Source organism: Callorhinchus milii, unplaced genomic scaffold (assembly GCF_018977255.1).
Source record: "Callorhinchus milii isolate IMCB2004 unplaced genomic scaffold, IMCB_Cmil_1.0 Scaffold1, whole genome shotgun sequence".
NCBI lineage: Eukaryota > Metazoa > Chordata > Chondrichthyes > Chimaeriformes > Callorhinchidae > Callorhinchus > Callorhinchus milii.
Genome location: NW_024704742.1, coordinates 123,439,243 through 123,459,878, shown reverse-complemented (window position 1 = coordinate 123,459,878; position 20,636 = coordinate 123,439,243). Strand labels below are relative to the sequence as shown.

The 20,636-nt window shown below is 40.3% G+C and overlaps 1 protein-coding gene across 1 annotated transcript; it reads left to right on the top strand.

Moving 5' to 3' along the window:
- Positions 1 to 279: 279 nt before the first annotated feature.
- Positions 280 to 20,512, top strand: LOC121849198 (interleukin-6 receptor subunit beta-like). Its single transcript, XM_042335242.1, has 4 exons — positions 280 to 438; positions 17,384 to 17,452; positions 19,549 to 19,848; positions 20,388 to 20,512. Exons 1-4 carry the CDS (start codon positions 297 to 299, stop codon positions 20,510 to 20,512), a joined length of 636 nt encoding a protein of 211 aa, XP_042191176.1. The 5' UTR covers positions 280 to 296.
- Positions 20,513 to 20,636: the final 124 nt, after the last annotated feature.

The following is a 20,636-nucleotide window of genomic DNA, read 5'->3' as shown; positions in this document are numbered from 1 at the left end:
TCATTCTGAAATGCTATATTTATTTGCTGAACATAAAAAAGGAAGAAACAAAGCTCGTTTTTTGTTTCAATCCCTAAGCGAAACCAAGGCAGAGCTGTGGAAGTTTGAGGAGCCGAGATTAACTTACTTGATCGGCTGGGATTGATTCCCTGCAGCCTGTATCTGTCTGCTCTGCAGTGAGAAGCGGACTTTCCCTTTCAGCCCTTTAACCCAAGCTTGAAAGTCATTTCCTATAACGAAACTGCTCTCTTATCAAAGCTTCACATTTTAGCTGCTGACACTTGAATGGTGGTTGCATGGCTCACTGCCTTGCGAGTCCCTTGTGTGTTGTTCTCACTTTTCAGAGTTTTATGTGGATAGTTTTATCAGAGGCGCCTGCCTGCCTCATCCTGTTACTACTTGCATCGCTCAAGAACATTACAGGCAACATGAGGAAAGGTACTGCACTTTTTCTTCAAGCTAATTTGGGTTTTTGTAATACAAATTAAAAACGCTCTAAGTTGTCTTCAATCCGAGAAGACATCTAATGACTAATCAATTGTGACATGTTTTCAATCTGTATTGAAGTTTAAAGCATAGTATTTTTTCATTGCTATACAGTATGGTTTAAAGTACTATATGATGAAGACACTTTTTTTGCACGCAGAAGGTACTGTATGTGCAGAAGTTAAAATACCTTTGTGTTTCACTGATGTACTGAAATACTTAAACTGTTTAAAGTGAGTTTTGTTTGCCTAGAACTAGAATTCTTGGACACTTTCAAGGCAAGTGAAAGTGATCTGATACTGATAAATCTGCTCTTCCAGTATGAAGTCTTGCTTCACATGGCTTCTTGAGACTTTGTTCAGGTGACTGAGAGCCCTATATGGGAATTTGTATCCCAAAGATGTTTAAAATATGCAGATTCCTGCAATTTTATCAATATTCTGGGAATTATATAATATCCAGAATACTGGGAGTCCTGTATCTTAGTGGTTAGAGCACTTGCCTCCCAATTGAGAACATCTGGTTCAATTCCCGGCAGGGCGAATTGTTGGGTAAGTTTCCTTACTTTACATGCCTCTGTTAACCTCGCAGTAAGTAGGAACCCGGTAGTTAGTTGATTGACAGATCGCTTTTCAGGGGGCAATAGTTTCTTCAATATAAAAATAATTTGGTCACTCAATCCACAACTGTTTGTGGGACATTGCTGTGCATAGTATATTCTGTAAAGCGCTTTCAGATGTCTTGAAGACGTGATGAGGCGCTATATCAAATGCAAGGATTATTATTATTATCATCTTAGTGGTTAGAGCACTCGCCTCGCAAGTGAGAGGACCTAGGTTCAATTCCCGGCAGGACGAAATATTGAGCAAGTTTCTTTACTCTACAAGCTTCTGTTTACCTAGCCTCTGTAGGAACCTGGTTGTTAGTTGATTGGCGAATCGCTTTCCTGGGGGTAACAATCCCTTCAAAAAAATAACAATAATAATTTGGTCACTCAATACACGACTGTTTGTGGGACGCTGTTGTGCATAATTGACTGCTGCGTTACACCCACAAAATATACAATCAATTCACTTTGCAGTATATGCTGTGAAGCGCTTTGAGACATCTTGAAGATGTGATAAGGCACTACATAAAATGCAATGATTATTATTATGATTATTATATGAAAGTTCATATACCTGAATTGTTAACTAATTTTCCTCTCTTCATGGATGCTGCCTGACCTGCTGTGTGTTCCCAGTGACTTCTGTGTTTATATCAGATTTCCAGCATCTGCAGTACTTGGCCTTTTATTATTATTATTATTATTATTATCCACCTGAATAGGCAGGCAAAACCTTGGTTTAACAATAATATTAACAATAGACTATTTTTCTTCACCTTTATGTCTTACCCTAATCTCACACCGAATGGCATGAAACCCTTATCTACATCTTTCCTGTCTGCAATTTTCAAATGCATTATATAGCTCCACTATTATAAATTCCAACTTATCCAAAATTGTGCCGCCAGCATCTTTTTCCTCACCAAACTCCGTATGTATATCTTTTCTGTTCTCGCCAAGCCCAACTATGGTCTTTTCCCCTTCTCCCCACTCTCCCTGGTTAGTGTCATTGTAAAGCATTCATTATCCTATATGAAGGGTGCTCTATCATTATAAATTGTTGCAAGACCCTAGCATTTAATACAACGTCTTTCGCGTCAAGAAGATATCTCGAAGTGTCTGACAGAATTTACTATATAGTGTAGTGACTGTTTGCTTGTAGTTGAACTTGGCAACTAATTTGCACACAGCAGTGTTCCACAAACAACCACAAAGCAAACGACCGATTTAAACTGGCCAGGACATCGGGAGACACTCTCTTCTGTTTCAAATTGTGCAAGGGATCTTTAACATCCACTTGAACAGACAGTTTAACATTTCATCTATAAACAACGTGGTGCTCCTGCATTACTGCAGTATTATTGTGGAGTCCTGTAGCTCAGTGGTTAGAGCACTGGACTCGCAAACGAAAGATCTCAGTTTGATTCTCAACAGGGTAAAACCTTGGGCAAGTTTCCTTACTCCACACGCCTGATAATAATCCCTCAAGAAAAAAAACAATAATAAATTGGTCACTTCAATCCATGCCTGTTTGTGGGACACTGCTTTGCGCAATTAGCTGCCACGTTTTGCCCACAAATATACAGTCAATTCACTTTACAGTTTATTCTGTGAAGCGCTTTGAGATGTCTAGAAGATGTGAAAAGCGCTGTATCAAATTCAAGAATCATTATTATTTATTATTATAATAATAATAATCCTTGCATTTGATATTGCGTCTTATCACATCTTCGAGACAACAACAACTTGCACTTATATAGTGCAGTCCAAGCTGGGCATGGCTTAACAGTGGCATGGCCTGACTCCGAGCCCAGAGAGGGGTTGTGGAGGTGGCCATAAGCACGGTTGAAGAGGAAAGTTTTCAAGCGGGATTTGAAAAAGGGGAGAAGGGGGGGCAAGGCAGAGGGATTGAAGGAGAGTGTTCCAGAGTTTCAGGGCATAGTGGCTGAAAGCACAACCTCGGATGGTGGTTATACTGTAAAGTGAATTGACTGTATATTTTGTGGGCGAAACGCGGCAGCCAATTGCGCACAGCAGTGTCCCACAAACAGTCGTGGATTGAAAATGACCCATTTATTATTTTTTTTAATGAATTTATTTTTTTGAAGGGTTTATTACCCCCAAAAAGGCGATCCACCTATCGACTAACTGGGTTCCTACTTACTGCTAGGTAAACAGAGGCGTGTGGAGCAAGGAAACTTGCCCAACATTTCGCCCCGCTGGAAATCAAGTCCAAGTCCTCTCACTTGCCAGGATGGGGGAAGCTGAAGGGCGCATAAAACCAACAAACTAACCTGAGGAGTATTGAATCTTAAAAAAAAGTACTCAAATGGGTGCACTTTATCGTTTAGTTTTAAGTAAGCTCTTAAAATATAATAAAAGTGCCTTTCAGTTTGATCAGCACTCAGCCTTCACCTAGACCCAGGACAGTGTTTCTACATTTACCATTCTTTTGGTTGCTATCAGTGCAGAACAAACCAATATTTTCTTGTCTGAGAAAAGAATTGTGTCAGCCTAAACTATAAGGTCATGTTAAACTATGTGGTTTCATTGCCCCTTTGGTATATTGTATCTATGGTATCCTGAAACTATTTTTTATACAATCTTTTAATAACTATAACTTCAGTATAAACCAAGCAATTCATAATACATAATAATCCTTGCACTTGATATAGTGCGTTGTCACGTCTTCGAGACGTGTTAAAGTGTTTCACAGATTATACTGTAAAGTGAATTGACTGTATATATTTTGTGGGCGAAATGTTAAACAGCCAAAAAGAGAAGGAAGTTTATTGCTTAATCCTGGCCAACAACAACAAGATTACACTTGTATAGCCCTTTCACGTCAGGAGGACGTCCCAAGGCGCTTTTTATCCTACAGATAAAAAGTTTGGCTGTTCAATTCATGACTGTTGTGCCTTTGCGTGTAAATCGGCTGTTGCAAGCCTACAAATAAACAGTCTGTATGCTTTGCTGAACATTTTGCGAAGCACTTTGAGGCGTTTCAAGGTGATAAAGAGCGTTATCAAATGCATTGAATATTCATTTTAAAATACTGGCAGATAAAATACAAGCAGGTTTTATGAAAAGTAAACAGGCTTTCTGAAAAGTAGAAAGAGAAAAGATTGTAATAGACTTGAAGCAATAATGCATCAACAACTTGCACTTTTTAGAGCGAAGGAAAAGTCTCAAAAAGCTTGGCAGATCTATGTGAGAGTAGTGATCACTAAAGAGACTTATAGATATTGATTCAAGAAAGTAGACCAAATTGTCTAGTTGTTTGGATCTGGAATGCATTGCCTGAAAGGGTGGTGGAAGCCAATTCGATAACAACTTTCAAGAGAGAAGTAAATAAGACATTTGGGGAGGACAAGTTTGCAGGGCTATAGGGAGAGAACTGTGGAGTAGGATTGATTTGGATAGCTCTTTCAAAGAGCCGCACAGACACAATGGGCCGAATGGCCTCTTTCTGTGCTGTATAATTCTGTGATTCTATGAAAGGCGGGGCTGAAGATAAATATTTTAAGAAGGCTTTGAAGGAGAGAGAGACTGAAAAGAATTCTAGAGGAGGTGAATTGTAAGGTGGCTGGTGGCTGGAAAGCAAAACAAGAGGAGCATGTAATAGAATAGAATTGGAAGAGCAGAGGGTCAAGGCAGGAGAAAAGGGCTAGAAAAGATTGCAGAGGTAGGTAGGGAGGGGTAGATGGATTGATGGTTGGGAGGGATTCAAGTGCTCTGGGACGCTAGGCTGTGTGAGAGGCACTATATAAATGCAAGTTGTTATTGTGTGCTGAAGTACTGGAAGTCAGTGGAACTTGGTGTGGCTAACGGTAAAGTGTAGAGTTTAGTGCAGGAAAGAACTCAAGCTGCAGAATGTTGATCAGGTAGACCTTATAGATGTTGGAGTGATGAGGAGAATGTATCCTTGAGCTGATGAAGGCATGAGTGAAGATTTCAACCGCAATGGAGGTGAAAGAGGGAGGTAAGAGAGCAAAATTCTGAGGGTGTGGAAAAACTGGGCTTTGTGATGAACATCATTTAACATGTAAAATTTGTATTGTGTCATGTGGGGTTTGAAGCCCAGTTCTGCAGTCACTGCAATTAATGATTTTTAAAATTTTTTTTAACACTGTGACCCGAATGGGGAGTGAACAAATGTTCTGGTCCTGAGCAGCTTGTCCATTGACAACTAAAAGGAAAATAAACCTACTTGTGATCGCTTGGTCAACAACTTGCACTTTTCACACCAAACAATATCTCAAAAATCTTGGTAGTGATCACTCCTCTTTGACTGTGAACCTATCACCCCCATCCTCGCCCGATTCCACTGGCTTCCCATTACACAGAGGATACAGTTCAAAATCCTGGTACACACCTTCAAAGCCCTCCATGGCCTTGCTCCCCCTACCTCTGTGACCTCCTAACCCCCTACCAACCTCCCTCCGGCCTGCTTCCCGTCCCCGCCTCACCCGCCCCACCATTGGCGGGCGGGCCTTCTGCCACTCTGCCCTCACTCTCTGGAACTCCATCCCACAGTCTCTCCACCTCGCCCCCTCCCTTGCTTCCTTCAAGGAGAGTCTCAAGACCTTCCTCTTTGACCGTGCTTTCAATCACCCTCCTTCACCCCCACCCCCGCACCGCCCTCAACCTCCACGGTCCCAACCCCCAGCTCGAGTCCGAAACATTGATTGTCCAGCTGCTTGGGACGTCCTCCAGACGTGAAAGGCGGTACACAAGTGTAATTTTGTTGTTGCACTCATCATTGATTTCTGTGAATCCCAGATTCATTCTTGTTGTTCTTCAGTGAACTACTTCCAGTGGAGGAACTGCAGCTTTAAGAGTGGGAGGAAGAAATTGTTTTTTCTGAGCAGTAAATCAATGAGGCATTTAGTTTTTTTGAAAAATATACTACTAGTCAAGGAACAGATTTATTTTAATTATGAATGGAAAATTCCCATTTTTGGCTTTTACTTTAATTCAGAAGGGAATTTAATGGGAATCTGTGCAGTATGTGACAAAGGACTCTCCTCTGTCCTTTTACATAAAATCTGATGTTTTGAAATAAACTTTGAGCCGGGGCTTAAACTACATGGTAATTTTCAACATTGGACTGATATAAAACAGCTATGTTCGGACTCTGTGATTCTGAAAGCTTCTTTCTTCCTGTCAGAACAATAGATACATTTTGAATAGACTCCAAATCATGACCATGAACCAGGATAAAACTAATGGGAATTGAACCAAAGGCCAAGCTAGTCTTTAATACCATTGTCATAAATTGCCTGAGATTTCCTTCTGTTTCAGCTTTCCTGTTAACACTGATTACAAAAGTACAATAGAAAATAAAACTGAAACAAAGTAAAATAGAACAAGCATTGGATAAGTATTTGTGACCATGGGTAGATTGTGTAGGCTTATGTGCCAAGGTTTATTTAATCATAATGTAGGAATTTCCCTGGGAAACATTGATTTATTTGTTTTTTTCAGAAATACAATATTTATGCAATATATTGATGGAGTATTCACATCAAGGTACATAGGAATATAGGAACAGGACTAGGCCAGTCAGCCCCTTGAGCCTGTATTGCCAGTCTATTAGATCTTGGTTGATTTGTACCTCAACTTCAATTACCCGCCTTTGCCCCATATTCCTTGATACCCTTACCTAACAAAAATGTATCCACTGGTAGTGTAGTGTCATGTAAATTGTGCTCATTGTTTCCAAATTGTTAAATTTTTGGTCAAATAACAAAGTAGATTAGACACCCTATTTGCTCAGTTGGGTCCCAGTTGCCCAAATGGGTCCATATATGAACTCTACCCAATAGGTCTAACCCTCTCACCCCCCTCCCTGTCTCCCCTCCCCAGCTCGGGTGTCCAGCCAGCATTGTCAAATGCTTTGAGACATCCTCTTGATGCGAAAGGCAGAATATAAATTATATAAAGGTATAAATGTACAATAAACAACAACAACTTGCACTTATGTAGTTCCCTCCTTGCACGGTAGTAACTCAGAGCGCTTAACAGTGGCTGAGTCTGACTCTGAGCCAGGAGGGGAGGTGACTGTAAGCACGGTCGAAGAGGAAGGTTTTCAGGCGTGACTTAAAAAGGGAATTAAGTGAGTGTTGGGGCATAGTGGTTGAAAGCACGACCTCCAATGGTGGAGCGGAGGGTGTGAGGGACGAGCAGGAGGCCAGTGCCAGTCGAGCAGAGGCACCAGGTGGTGGATTGGGGATTGAGGTGGTTGGAGGGCTGGGGAAGTGCCAGAGAGTGAAGGGATTTGAATACAAGTGTGAGGAGCTTGAAGTTGATCCATTCAGTGATGGGGAGCCAGTGGAACCTGGCCAGACATGGTGAGATGTGGGTATGGAGTTTAGTCTGGGTCAATATGCAGGCGGCAGAGTTCTGAATGAGCTGGATCTTTTGAATAGTAGAACTGGGGAGACCAGCGAGGAGTGCATTTGAGTAATCCAAGTGGGAGGTGACAAATACATGCACAAGGGTTTTGGCTGCATTTAGGATAAGGTACGGTTGGAGGCGAGCAATGTGGCAGAGGTGGAGGAAGACAGTCCTAGTCAGGGAACAGATGTGGGGGAGGAAGGACAGCTGGGGGTCAAACTGGATGCCTAGATTGTCCACTGGTTCGGTGAGTGTGAGGGAGAGTCCGGGGAGGTTGATGAGTTCAGATCCGCAGGAGTGAAGACGCTGATGGGAACCAAGTTTACACTCATCCAGGCCCTGATGTCTGCCAGACAAGCTGATAGAACAACGGAGGACCTGGAGTTGGTACTGGAGGAGGCAAAGTAAATTTGTGTGTCATCCGCAAACATGTTGAAGTTTACCCCATGTCTGCGTATGACATTGCCCAGAGAGAGCATATAGATAAGGAAAAGCAGAGGGCCAAGGATGGAGCCGTGGGGTACCCGCAGGTGACCAGGTGGGGGCGAGAGGGGAAACTCTTTGCTGAGATGAAATGGAGGTGGTTGGTTAAGAAGGACTCGAACCATGTTCATGTGGTCTCACTAAGGTGGATGAGGGAGGGGAGGCGGTTGAGGAGGATTGCGTAGTCAACTGTGTTGAACTCGGCAGAGAGATCCAGGAGGACTGAAAGGCAAATGGAGCCCTGGTTACAGATAGAGAGGATGTAGTTTGTGAGTGGTTCCCAGAGTTGAATGTACTTTTGTTGGAAAAAGTAACTTGAAAGAAGAACTTGAGGTGGGTCTTTAAAATGATGAGAGGTAACTAAAATGTCAATACAATAGAATTTACATTATGTAGTGCCTCTCACATCTCAAAGCGTCTCACTGCAAAACTTGCAGAAAGTGATTCCATGTTATCAGTCTAAAATGACAGTATTCCTTATTTGACTGGCTGATTGCATTTATGATTTTAGCAGAGCAATGCTTTGTGCTGCACAGAGAATTTGATCATCTGTCTCTGTCTTTGTCCATAAATTATAGCTTTCATTTATTCTTAAACGGATGTTTATCCAACTCATTTTTAACATTGCATTGCTGCTTCTTGTGGGAGGACAGTCTTATGCAACTACTACTGTGTAGGCAGTGATAAAATTCTAAAAAAAACTTTAACCTCATTCAATTTGATTTAATTATATCTTCTAGACTAAGTTAATTGACTTCCTACTGTTTACATTTTACTTGCCTCTCATCATTTTAAAGATCCACCTCAAGTTCTTCTCTCAAGTTACCCAACGAATGTACATACAACTCTGGGAACTACTGCTTTATTCTTGTTGCTCTTGTGTGAACTTTCTCCAATGAACTGTTGTCCTTGGTGTCCCTGGCCAATAATCCTTCAGATAACGCAATCCTTCTCTTCATGGCTATTTGTTTGATGTTGCTGAGCACAAATTGACTGCAATATTTCCCTACCCGTACACAATCACTACACTTAACAGTAATTTCTGTAAAGGACTTTGAAATAGTTTGACATTAAAAGCATTATAATAATAATAATAATCCTTGCATTTGATATAGCGCCTTATCACAGAATATACTGTAAGGTGAATTGACTATATTTATGTGTGAAATGCGGCAGGTAATTGTGCACAGCAGTGTCCCACAAACAGTTATCGGTTGAAGTGACCAATTGATTATTGTTTTGTTTTGAAAGATTTATTACCGCTGGAAAAGTAATCCGCCAATCGACTAACAACTGGGTCTTATTTGTGGCTAGGTAAACAGAGGCAAGTGGAGTAAGGAAACTTGCCCAACCCTTCGCCCTGCCGGGAATGGAACCCAAGTCTCTCGCTTGCGAGGCGAGTGCTCTAACCACTGAGCTACAGGATTCCACTGTATCAAATGCAAGATCTTTATAACTATTAAAGTCCCCAGAGTTATGCCCACACATACACACACATATATGATATTCTAAGTCCAGCCTGCTCATTGAATAACTCGAGGTTGAAACTTTCAAAAGATCTGAGTGAGAAGTTAACTCATTTGACCAGTCTATCCTCTTGGTCCTGGCTGATAAGCCAGGCTGGCTGGTTTGTCGTCAGCAGTACCTTGGAATACTGCTGACCGGCCTGGCTCAGAAATTGGACTATCAAGAAACCCAAAGAGAATCAACTTGATTTTGACATTCTGTTGCCAAGCATATCACTTAAGAACCAGCTCAGTCAATGTGCATGAGCCAATGTGTGTAAATAATTAGAACTGCAACAAGGGAATGTGTTCTAACGTGTTCAGGCTAGAATTAGTTTGGTTTCTTTCTAAATGTTTCCTTAAAGTATTTTGCCATTCTAGGATCTTATTCAGTAGGGAATGCAGGTAATTTTTTTCTGCAGAATATACATTATTCCAATGTGTCTTGGAGTCTGTATTGAGACACTACATCAGTTTTCCATTTTCGCCCTGAGATGGAGTCAACGTCTTTGTGGGTTTATAAGATGTGTTTGAACTGTGATTTCTGGAATTTTCCTTTTGATCATCTGGCTTGTGTGGAACTTCCTTGCTGTGTGAAAGAATCCCCAATCAGAAATCAGAGAAACCAAGCTTCAGATTTTAGCTCTGGTGTTTGCAATTTGTTCCCCCAAAAAGTGACATTACTCCACTTGCCTACGCCCACAGAACATAAAGCAGATTCGCAGAAGGGTCAGGCTGGTTCATGAGGTAGTACTCTCGACCCTGAGTTATCAGGTTGTGAGTTCAAGCCTTATGTCAGGACTTGGAACTCCTATAGTCCATGTTGACTCTCTAATGCATTGCTGGGGTGTGCTGCATTGTTCGTGGTGCTTTCCTTTGGATGAGATGCTAATCCAATGTACAATTTGCTTGTTCAGGTGGCAATATTTGAAAAGAGAAGGGAGTTTCTCCCAGTGTCCTGGCCAACATGCCCCCAATTAAAAGTTGGTCATTCACTTCTTGGCTGTTTGTGGGGCACTGCTGTGTGAAAATTAGATGCCACATTTCAACCACAAAATACACTTTACAGTGAATCTTGTGAAGCATTTTGACATATTCTCCTAATGTGAAAGATGCAATATCAAATGTAAAGATTATTAAGACAAGGCATTAGTGACCCCAAATGCATGTTCGGATTGGAATGTAACCAGCTAAAACTGCTTACCTTACCAGGTACTGATAGTCTTTCTTTTACTCGTCCAGTGCCCTATCCATTAGCATCTAATGTCTGAGACTGGTCCTTACTATAAAACAAATCTGTGTCTAATGCACTGACACTTTGCTTGTGTCAGTGCATTAGATAGTGTTGATGTAGTACAGACACTAGTATCAGTATTGCCTTTAGTCAGCAACCCACCTCCCACTTCTACCTTCATTGGGATTTCATCTCTTAAAGCACTTCCGAGACGTTACCGTATATAAAATGCAAATTGTTGAAGTTGTGGAGCGATTTGAATCACAGATGTACAGTTCTATTTGCTGCTTTCACTGGCAGGGATTACATATTAGGAGTCTCTCAACTATGTTTCAGTGCATGCACAGTGTTATTTATTGGTCTGGTTAGCCATTGGTGTTTGTATTGATTGAAAGAGCTGGTGGGTGAACCTGAGAAAAAGCCCATTTAATTTTTTTTCTCCAAATTTTTTTCTTCCAATTTTGGCCTTGTTCCCTTGAGAGATTTGACTCATTTTATAATAATAATAACCCTTGCATTTGGTATAGTGCCTTATCAAGGTCAGGAGGACGTCTCAAAGCACTTCACAGGATTTACTGTGAAATGGAGGACTGTGTATTCGTAGGCAAAGATGGCAGCACAATTGCACAGCAATGTCCCACAAACAGTCAAGAAATAAATTACCACTTTATTTTTATTTGGGGGATTGTTGGCCAGGACAGCAGGAGAAGCTCCCTTCTCTTTTTGAAGTGCCATGGAATCTTTAACAACCAACAACAACAACAAGATTACATTTGTATAGCACCTTTCACGTCAGGAGGACGTCCCAAGGCGCTGGACAATCAGTGTTTCGGACCCGAGCTGGCGGTTGGGATCGGGGAGGGTGGAGGGCAAGGTGGGAAAGGAGGGTGATCGAAGGCCCGGTCAAAGAGGAGGGTCTTGGAATGGGTCTTGAATCAGGCAAGGTAGGGGGTGAGGTGGAGGGACTGTGGGATGGAGTTCCAGAGGGTGAGGGTAGAGTGGCTAAAAGCCTACATCTAGATGTAGTTTACATTGTGTGTGCATGGACCATTAGTGTTGCTTTAATTCCAGAGAAACATAAATAGAGGAAATGTCTGGGTGTTTAATTATCTTTATTCACCATTTCTGGGAAATGAGTCAGTTGCTCAACACTGCATACTTTCCTGATATTGGACAATTGACTCACATTTCTAGAAACAGTGACAAAGAATGAAACATAGAATATTAACTTTCCTGAGTCTAAAGAACACAAAGTTCTCAGCTTCTCTATGTAAAATCGTGATTATTTCTGCTTCTGGTCTGCCGAGTGTTAACATCCTGTGAAGTAATAGAACATGACCTTCAGCAAGGCATTTTCAGGTGCTATAAGATATTTCTTCACAATCCCTATTTCTTTACGGGCAATATAAAAATACTGAAAAATTTCATTCTTTAAACATTTTATGAAAAACAATTCTCATTACAACTTATTCATATTCCCTTCTGTCAACTCTCTGGGCTTGCTATTAGTTTTTCTGGAGCCCTAAACTCTTGACTAAATTAACTGAAACTAACACATGTTTAACACTGACATCAGTGTGGTTTTTTGCTTGTAAACATGTGGCACATTTCTGACAACTGGATTATTTCCCTATTTACTTGTGATTTCGGAGCCAATTGAGCTCACAATTAAAGGCTCAAGTGCATTTTTCAGTGCCGGATTCCAGTGTTAATGTAGCAATATTTAAATCAAATAAAAGTTGATCACTACAATAAGGAGGTTATACAATATTGCATGCTTGATAGTGGTGCTGTGTTGTATCAAGTTATGCAGTATATTGTTGCTGATTTGTCCTTTCCCACAAAACACACAGTTGCTCCACTTTACGGTACACCTTCATGTGAAAGTCTTTGAGTGCAGTGCTGGGGGAGTGCAACGTTGTTGGAGATTAACATTGCAATACAATATAGATTTATATTTATTTAACACCTTTCACATCAGGAGGATGTCCCAAGTTGATTAAAGATCCAATGGCATTATTCGAAAAGAGCAAGGAATTTCTCCTGTGGTTTTGGATAAAATTGTTCATTCATTTCATGGCTATTTGTGTGACATTGCTGTGTGCATATTGGCTCTCGAGGTTAATCTACAAAATATGCAGTCACTACGTTTTACAATAAAACCTGTGAACCACTTTGAGGCATCCTCCTGATGGAAAAGGCGCTATATCAAATGCAAGGATCATTATTATTGTTTTTACCATGTATATTAGTACCACAATAGTGGCAAGTACACCATCAATTTATAGCTTCAGGGTTTATTTCAGTGTCAGCAAACAGTGAATGAGTGACCAATTTGGTGAACAACTATAAGGTAGTGTAGCAGAGTTGACAGAAGGGAATATGAATAAGTTGTAATGAGAATTGTTTTTCATAAAATGTTTAAAGAATGAAATTGTTCAGTATTTTTATATTGCCCGTAAAGAAATAGGGATTGTGAAGAAATATTTTATAGCACCTGAAAATGCCTTGCTGAAGAAGAACTGTCATGTTCTATTACTTCACAGGATGTTAACACTCGGCAGACCAGAAGCAGAAATAATCACGATTTTACATAGAGAAGCTGAGAACTTTGTGTTCTTTAGACTCAGGAAAGTTAATATTCTATGTTTCCTTTGATATGCATTCATTCTTTGTCACTATTTCTAGAAATGTGAGTCAGTTGTCCAATATCAGGAAAGTATGTTAGAATAAATAGAAATAATGGGAGACAACATTAAGTGTAAATGCCAGAACTGTATTATGACCAACTGAAAAATGGGTAATTGAAATTTGGGCTCCTTGATCCATGCAGTTCATTTCTTTCCCCCCAACATTATGAGTTGACAGACAGTAATAATAATAATCATTGCATTTGAAATAGTGCCTTATCACGTCTTTGAGATGTCTCAAAACACTTCACAGGATGTACTGTAAAGTGAAGTAACCATATTTTGTGGGCGAAACACAGCAGCCAATTGCGCACAGCAATGTCCCACAAGCAGTCGTATATTGAATGACCACATTTCTTTATATTCATTTTTTTTAAGGGATTATTTTCCCCGCAAAAGTGATCCGCCAATCGACTAGCAACAGGGTTCCAATTTTATTTAGAGAATTGTTGTCAGGACACCGGGAGAAACTGTGTTCTCTTTTCGAATTGTACTATAGGATATTTCAACATTCCACTTGAACAGGCACACCTTGGTTTAACATCTCATCTGAAGGACAGAAAGAAGGACGGAAGGAAAGTATTGTTGATATTGACATGATTTTATTGACATTCAAGTAACTCATACAATGGAATTGCATATCAGGAAGGAAATAATATTAAGAATGTAAGAAAGCACAAAATGAAGAAAGGTCATTTGGCCCAAAATGTCTTTTTCCTTTCAGACTCACGTAAATTTTCCCGTAACTTGTATTCTGTTCCATCCAGTCAATTTCCTGAGGCAATGTTATGCCCAAAAAACATTTTACTTAGATTACAGTATTGAGATATGGTCCTTTTCTAAATTATAGAGCAATTTATAATAATAATAATCCTTGCATTTGATATAGTGCTTTTCACGTCTTCTAGACGTCTCTAAGCACTTCACAGAATATATCGTAGAGTGAATTGACTGCATATTTGTGGGCAAAATATGGCAGCTAATTGCGCACAGCAGTGTCCCACAAACAGTTGTGGATTGAGTGACCAAATTCTTCTTATTTTTTTTGAGGCATTATTATCCCCGGAAAAGTGATCCGCCAATCTACTAACAACCAGGTTCCTACTTACTGCTAGATAAACAGAGGTGTGTGGATAAGGAAACTTGCCCAACATTTCTCCATTTTGCTGATTTGATTCGCTTGCGAGGCGAGTGGTCTAACCACTGAGCTACAGGACTCCATTTATCATTTCATCTTAGATGTAATTTATGGGCTAAATTGAAGCTCAGTGCCCTTATACTGAATTTGACTAAATGAATACTATTACTTTAATGGTGACCTTAGAGGTTTGCCCTACAACTTCACACAAGATCACAAGATTGGTTTGGAGGAAGAAGGTGCTTCGACCCATTTGATGTTGTTGTTCATAATGAGTTGTCCTTTACAACTCTAAACCTACATCTTCTTGTTCTCTTGTCTTGGTGCATCCCATCTTGGGGTCGTATCTCATGTTCACCTAGCAGTAAATAGGAGCACGATTGTTAGTCGATAGTCGATTGGCGGATCGCTTTTCTGGGAGTAATAATTCCTTCAAAAAAAAATTGGTCACTTCAATCCACGACTGTTTGTGGGACACTGCTGTGTGCAATTGGCTGCCCACAAAATATACAGTCAATTCACTTTACAGTATATTCTGTGAAGTGCTTTGAGACGTCTAGAAGACGTGATAAGGCTCTATATCAAATAAGGATTATTATAAAAAAGGAGTATTATTATTCCTCAAACACTGAGGATCATCCTTGTTGCTGTCCTCTGCACTGTCTCTAGGCTCCCCACCTTAATGTCACGGTGACCAGAACTGAATGCAGTTCTCTAGCTGCCAGAGCACTGTACACCCTTGGGGGTTTAAACTCAACAGATTTAACAAACTAGCCCAGCATCCTGTTTGCATCTTTTTCAGTATTCTGACCAACGACCCTGACAAATTGGTCATTAACCTTTTGGTTGTTTGTAGGACATTGATGTGCACAAATGGCTACTCACATTACAAAAGCAGTCGCTGGACCTGAAAATAATCACTTGGATATATTTGGATCTGATAAGGCCAATAAAAATGCAAGTTCTTAATACTTAAATCTGGCAACCAGCATTGATTTTGCGATTATTCGTTTAAGCAAAAGTGATAGTTTATGATGTGTGGCAAATGAAGGAGCTCATAGCACCTAAAGGAACAACTGACATAGGAGTGTAATGCGATCATACACTATGCTTTTGAAGCAGACCATTCAAAGCAGTCGGTGCCGCTAGATTTGTGGTAAGTGATCAGTCAATGGTTTCATTTTGATAACTTGCACAGACTTGTCACATACCAACTTATTAATTCTAAGCATATCTTACATGAGAAATAACTTCAGGGATAGAATCCCATCTTTTTTGGCAGGACCTTGGGAAAAATAGGATTTAATTCCTGGAGTTATTTACCGAATACATGTATGAGTAGAACTTGTATGTGACAGGCCTATACCTGCCTTCAATCACTCAATACGAAATACCATTGTATCTAGGTGTTCTGCAGTTTGTGACTTGAATCACGTAATACTTTTTAAACTCCAGAAAATTTGTAAATCCTTTACAATGACATATGAAATCAATATTTTTAAAATTCTCAATAAAGAATCCCATTATTACTATTACAATTAACAATGTGAAGATATCTCAAAGCTGTGGGTGGTGGGGGTTGAGAGAGAACGGAGTCTGAAAGCACAGTCAAAAAGATATATCCTAAGGTGGTCTTTGAAGGTGTTGAGGGAGGGGCAAGGTAGGGGATTCAGGGATGGAGTTTCAGAGTGCAGGAATGGAGCAGCTGTAAGTTCGCCTACTGATGGTGGGGCAGATCAGGTGGGCGGCATGAAACATGCTTGCGTTTATTATAATTTAACATTCACATCAGGAGGACTTCTCAAAGTGTTTTACAGCATATATTGTAAAGTGTACTGAATCTGTATTTGTAGGCAAGTGCGGCAGCAAATTTACGCACCGCAATGCCCCACAAACATCCATGGCGTAAATGCCTCATTTTATCTGGGGGATAGTTGGCTAGGACCCAGGGAGAAACTCCCTTCTCTTTTCGAATTGTGTCATGGGATCTTTCACACCCACCTGAACAGGGAGACGGGACTTTGGTTTAAAGTCTCATCCAAGCGATGTCACCTCCACAATAAAGCTCACCCCCAGCGTTATATTAGAGTGTTAGCCTAGAAGAGGCTATGTGGGACTTGAACCTACAATCTTCTGAATCAGAAGCAAGAGTGCCTCCAACTGAGCCAGGCTAACACATGTATAACCTTAATAGGGTATAGATGAAGAGTACAAGTTGCTGTTCTTTTCTCATGTTGAGACACTGTTGAATTAAATTACATTTGTTCAGGTAAGTTTTGCTTTCAACCAAGTTTAACTGAAACTATTTGCTAAAACTTGCTTTAAGTACAGTGACTAAAAATTTCTGTTGGCCCGTGTGTAGACTCCTGTTAGACACCTAGAACATTTACCAATGTTGCCTCACTGGTGAGGTGGGAAGCTTGTGGGCATCACATGGGCTGCTCAGCTAGTGTTGGTAAATGGGCTAGGAGTCTTGCAGGAATCTACATGCAGACCCAGTTATTGATACACAATACAAAATTACATTTGTAAAGCGCTTTTCACGTCAGGAGGATGTCCCAAGGTGCTGAATGGTAATGCATTCCCAGTAACTAAACTTAAATTCACTTAGAACTGGCCGCTGAGAAGGGTGTCTGTGCACCAACAGAGCAAAAAGAAAAGGAGTGGCCACCGGTTGGTGTTAGACAGACTGGTGTTTGCCGAATAGAGACAATCTAATATGGAAAATCATTCAGGGTGGGAGGGTCCTGACAGCAGGTAGTTGCTGAATAAACTTGCTTTAACAGGTTTGATTGTGTATCAAAATCAATTTAAATTGAGTGATACTTTTCTCTCCTTCAGTTACCACAGAAAACATCATCTCTGCTTGGGCCTGGGTGATGTTTTTGCTACATACATATGGTTGTGAAGGTAAGTCAAATAAATATTACATTTATATGATGCATGTCATATGCAGTTATGATAATGTTAATGATAATGTGAGTATCTTTCATCTATGAATATGTAACATATCTCAACATGCTTTTAACTTAGCATGTTTCTGCTTCTATTGGTTTGTGTGCATATGTCTATGGCCATCTGCCCTCCACCTTTTTCCTTGCTCAACATCCAACCCAGTTCTATACAGCACTTTTAAGATGGGATCCTGAGTGAAAGTGCTATATAAATGCAAATTGTATAGTTGTATGTGTTGATCTTTCATTCTCTTCTGTGTTTTTTGACTAACTGCATGTGTTTACAATTATTTATAAATTATCCATGCATTTCCTGAACAGCAGAGATTGGGATGTGCACACTACAAACAACCAGAAGTTGGGAAACTCACTGACAGTTGAAATTTCTTATCTCAGTTTGTATGTTGTTGTGTATGTTATCTCAGTCTGTATCTCTGTTTTCTGCTGGTCAGGCTTCTGTCTCTTTGTGTTTGTGATTTTATCTTTAATGTTTAGTGTGTGTCTGTAGTTTTAGGTCCCCTTTTCTATGTATTAAATACATTGCCTTGGCAACATTTCCTGTAAAGTAGGTAGTATTTTGTGGAGTCCTGTAGCTCAGTGGTTAGAGCACTCGCTTTGCAAGCGAGAGACCTGAGTTCAATTCCAGGCAGGGCGAAACCTTGGGCAAGTTTCCTTACTCCACACGCCTAATAATAATCCCTCCAAAAAAACAAAACAATAATAAATTGGTCATTTTCAATCTACGACTGTTTGTGGGACATTGCTGTGCGCAATTGGCTGCCGCGTTCGCCCACAAATATACAGTCAATTGACTTTACAGTGTGTTCTGTGAAGCGCTTTGGGATGTCCTCCCGACGTGAAAAGCGCTATATCAAATGCAAGGATTATTATTATAGGATTATTATTTTGTCCAGAGAATCTGTTGTGTCTGAGGCAGTATCCTGCATGAAGAGCACTGGATAAATGCAAATTGTTATTGTGTGCCACATGCTCACGAAACTTCAGCTTGGAACTCATCAGTGGATTGATTCCTTGGAGAAATCAGTGACTCTGGCTCTGACTTTTCCTATGTTCATATTGGTCCATATCCAGTTCAAACTGATTGGTAAAAGTCTCCTCTGTCTACCTGCAATTCAGATCCTATGTTTGGATAATCTCAATCCAGTCATATTCCTATTCAGCTTCTTATCATGTCATCGAACATTTCAATGCATTTCACAAGATTTACTATAAAGGGTAGTGATTATATTTATAAGTAAATATGGAGCTAATTTGCACAGAGCAATATCTCGCAAACAGCTACAATAACAACACCATGCATTTATATACCACCCCTCACGTAGGGTAGCATCCCAGTGCGCTTGGAGCTATGAAGTGAATGACCAATCTTATCTGGAGCCTGATGCCCAGCCAGGGGAGGCGGTAGCATGGTTGAAGAGATGTGATCTGAAAATGGGGAAGGAGGGGCAAGGCGGATGGATTGAGGGAGAGAGTTCCAAAGTTTCGGGGCATAGTGGTTGGAAGCACAGCCGCTGATGATGGAGTGGAGGGGCCGGAGCCAGCACAGCAGAGGTTAACTGTATAATAATAATAATAATAATAATAATAATCCTTGCATTTAATATAGCGCTTTTCACCTCTTCAAGACGTCTCAAAACGCTTCACAGAATATGCTGTATAATAATAATAATAATAATAATAATCCTTGCATTTGATATAGCGCTTTTCACGTCGGGAGGACATCCCAAAGCGCTTCACAGAACACACTGTAAAGTGAATTGACTTTTTGTGGGCGAACGCGGCAGCCAATTGCGCACAGCAATGTCCCACAAACAGTCGTAGATTGAAAATGACCAATTTATTATTGTTTTTGGTTTTTGGAGGGATTATTATTAGGCTCTGTGTGGAGTAAGGAAACTTGCCCAAATATCAAATGAAAGGATTATTATTATATCACTGAAAGCCCTTGTGTCTGTGTTGTAGATATCTCATTCCTGCTTGCACTGCCTTACCTCATGTTGATGTTTGTTCTTTTCATGTACAAATTGACAGTTGGATTGGGAATGACTTGTCACGATTTCGACTCTCCATCCGAAGTGCAACTCGGCTCAAATCTCACAATGTCGTGCAGCTTGAGGGAAAAGTGCTTTGATAAGTTTGAAGCAAATGCAAGCCACATATTCTGGATAGTAAATGGTGTTCGAGCATCACAGGAGCAATATCGAGCCATCAATGCAAGCGTTTCCCTTCTGTCCTTGAGAAACTTTAATGTGCCGAGAAGTGAAGTGGAATGCGAGATTGACAGTAAAGGGAAACTACTCACTCTTCACATATTCATAGTCAAAGCAGGATGTAAGTGGTCACTTTATAAATGTGGAGTTAAAATGGAAAACTGGGAATGCTAGAAATCCCAAATAAAATCAGAAAATATTGCAAATACCCAACAGGTGGATATATTTTTGTAAAAGGAAGACATAGGCCAATGCCCGTTAGAATGCCCCTGTGAACCTGAAGTGCTGATATATTGCATATGGATTATTTGCCTATAAAATCTATTTCTATTCACTGAGGACAGAGTTGGGTTAGTCTGTGATATCTTCTCGCCCATGGGTGAAAAGGCTGTTGACAACAACTTGCAGTTTACAGCACCTTTCCTGCAGGATAGCATCTCAGAGACAGCATCACATTTCCACATGAAGAATGGTTAATGGGTGAGAGCTATAAACTATATAAATTATACAAATAATAAACAATACACAGGAACACACTGCCACCATCAATCAAGGCCTCATAACCATCACATAATTACCTTTGCCATATAATTTTGAAATGTTTTATTTACTGATACGTGTGGAATATTCTTTCATTCAGCCTTTCTATTTTTCCCCCAGCTCCACCTGACAAACCGAAAAATGTTTCCTGCATTGCATACTTTAGGAAGAATTTTACTTGTTTCTGGGATCGTGGGCGAGAAACGGACTTAGAAACGAATTTCACAGTAACTAAACAATTGTAAGTATCAGAAATCTCACTGTTTCAGAAAAAGATTACTTTGCATCAAAACAGTAAAAATACATTGTGGAGTCCTGTAGCTTATCGGTTAAAGCACTCACCTCGCAAGCGAGTGGACCTGGGTTCAA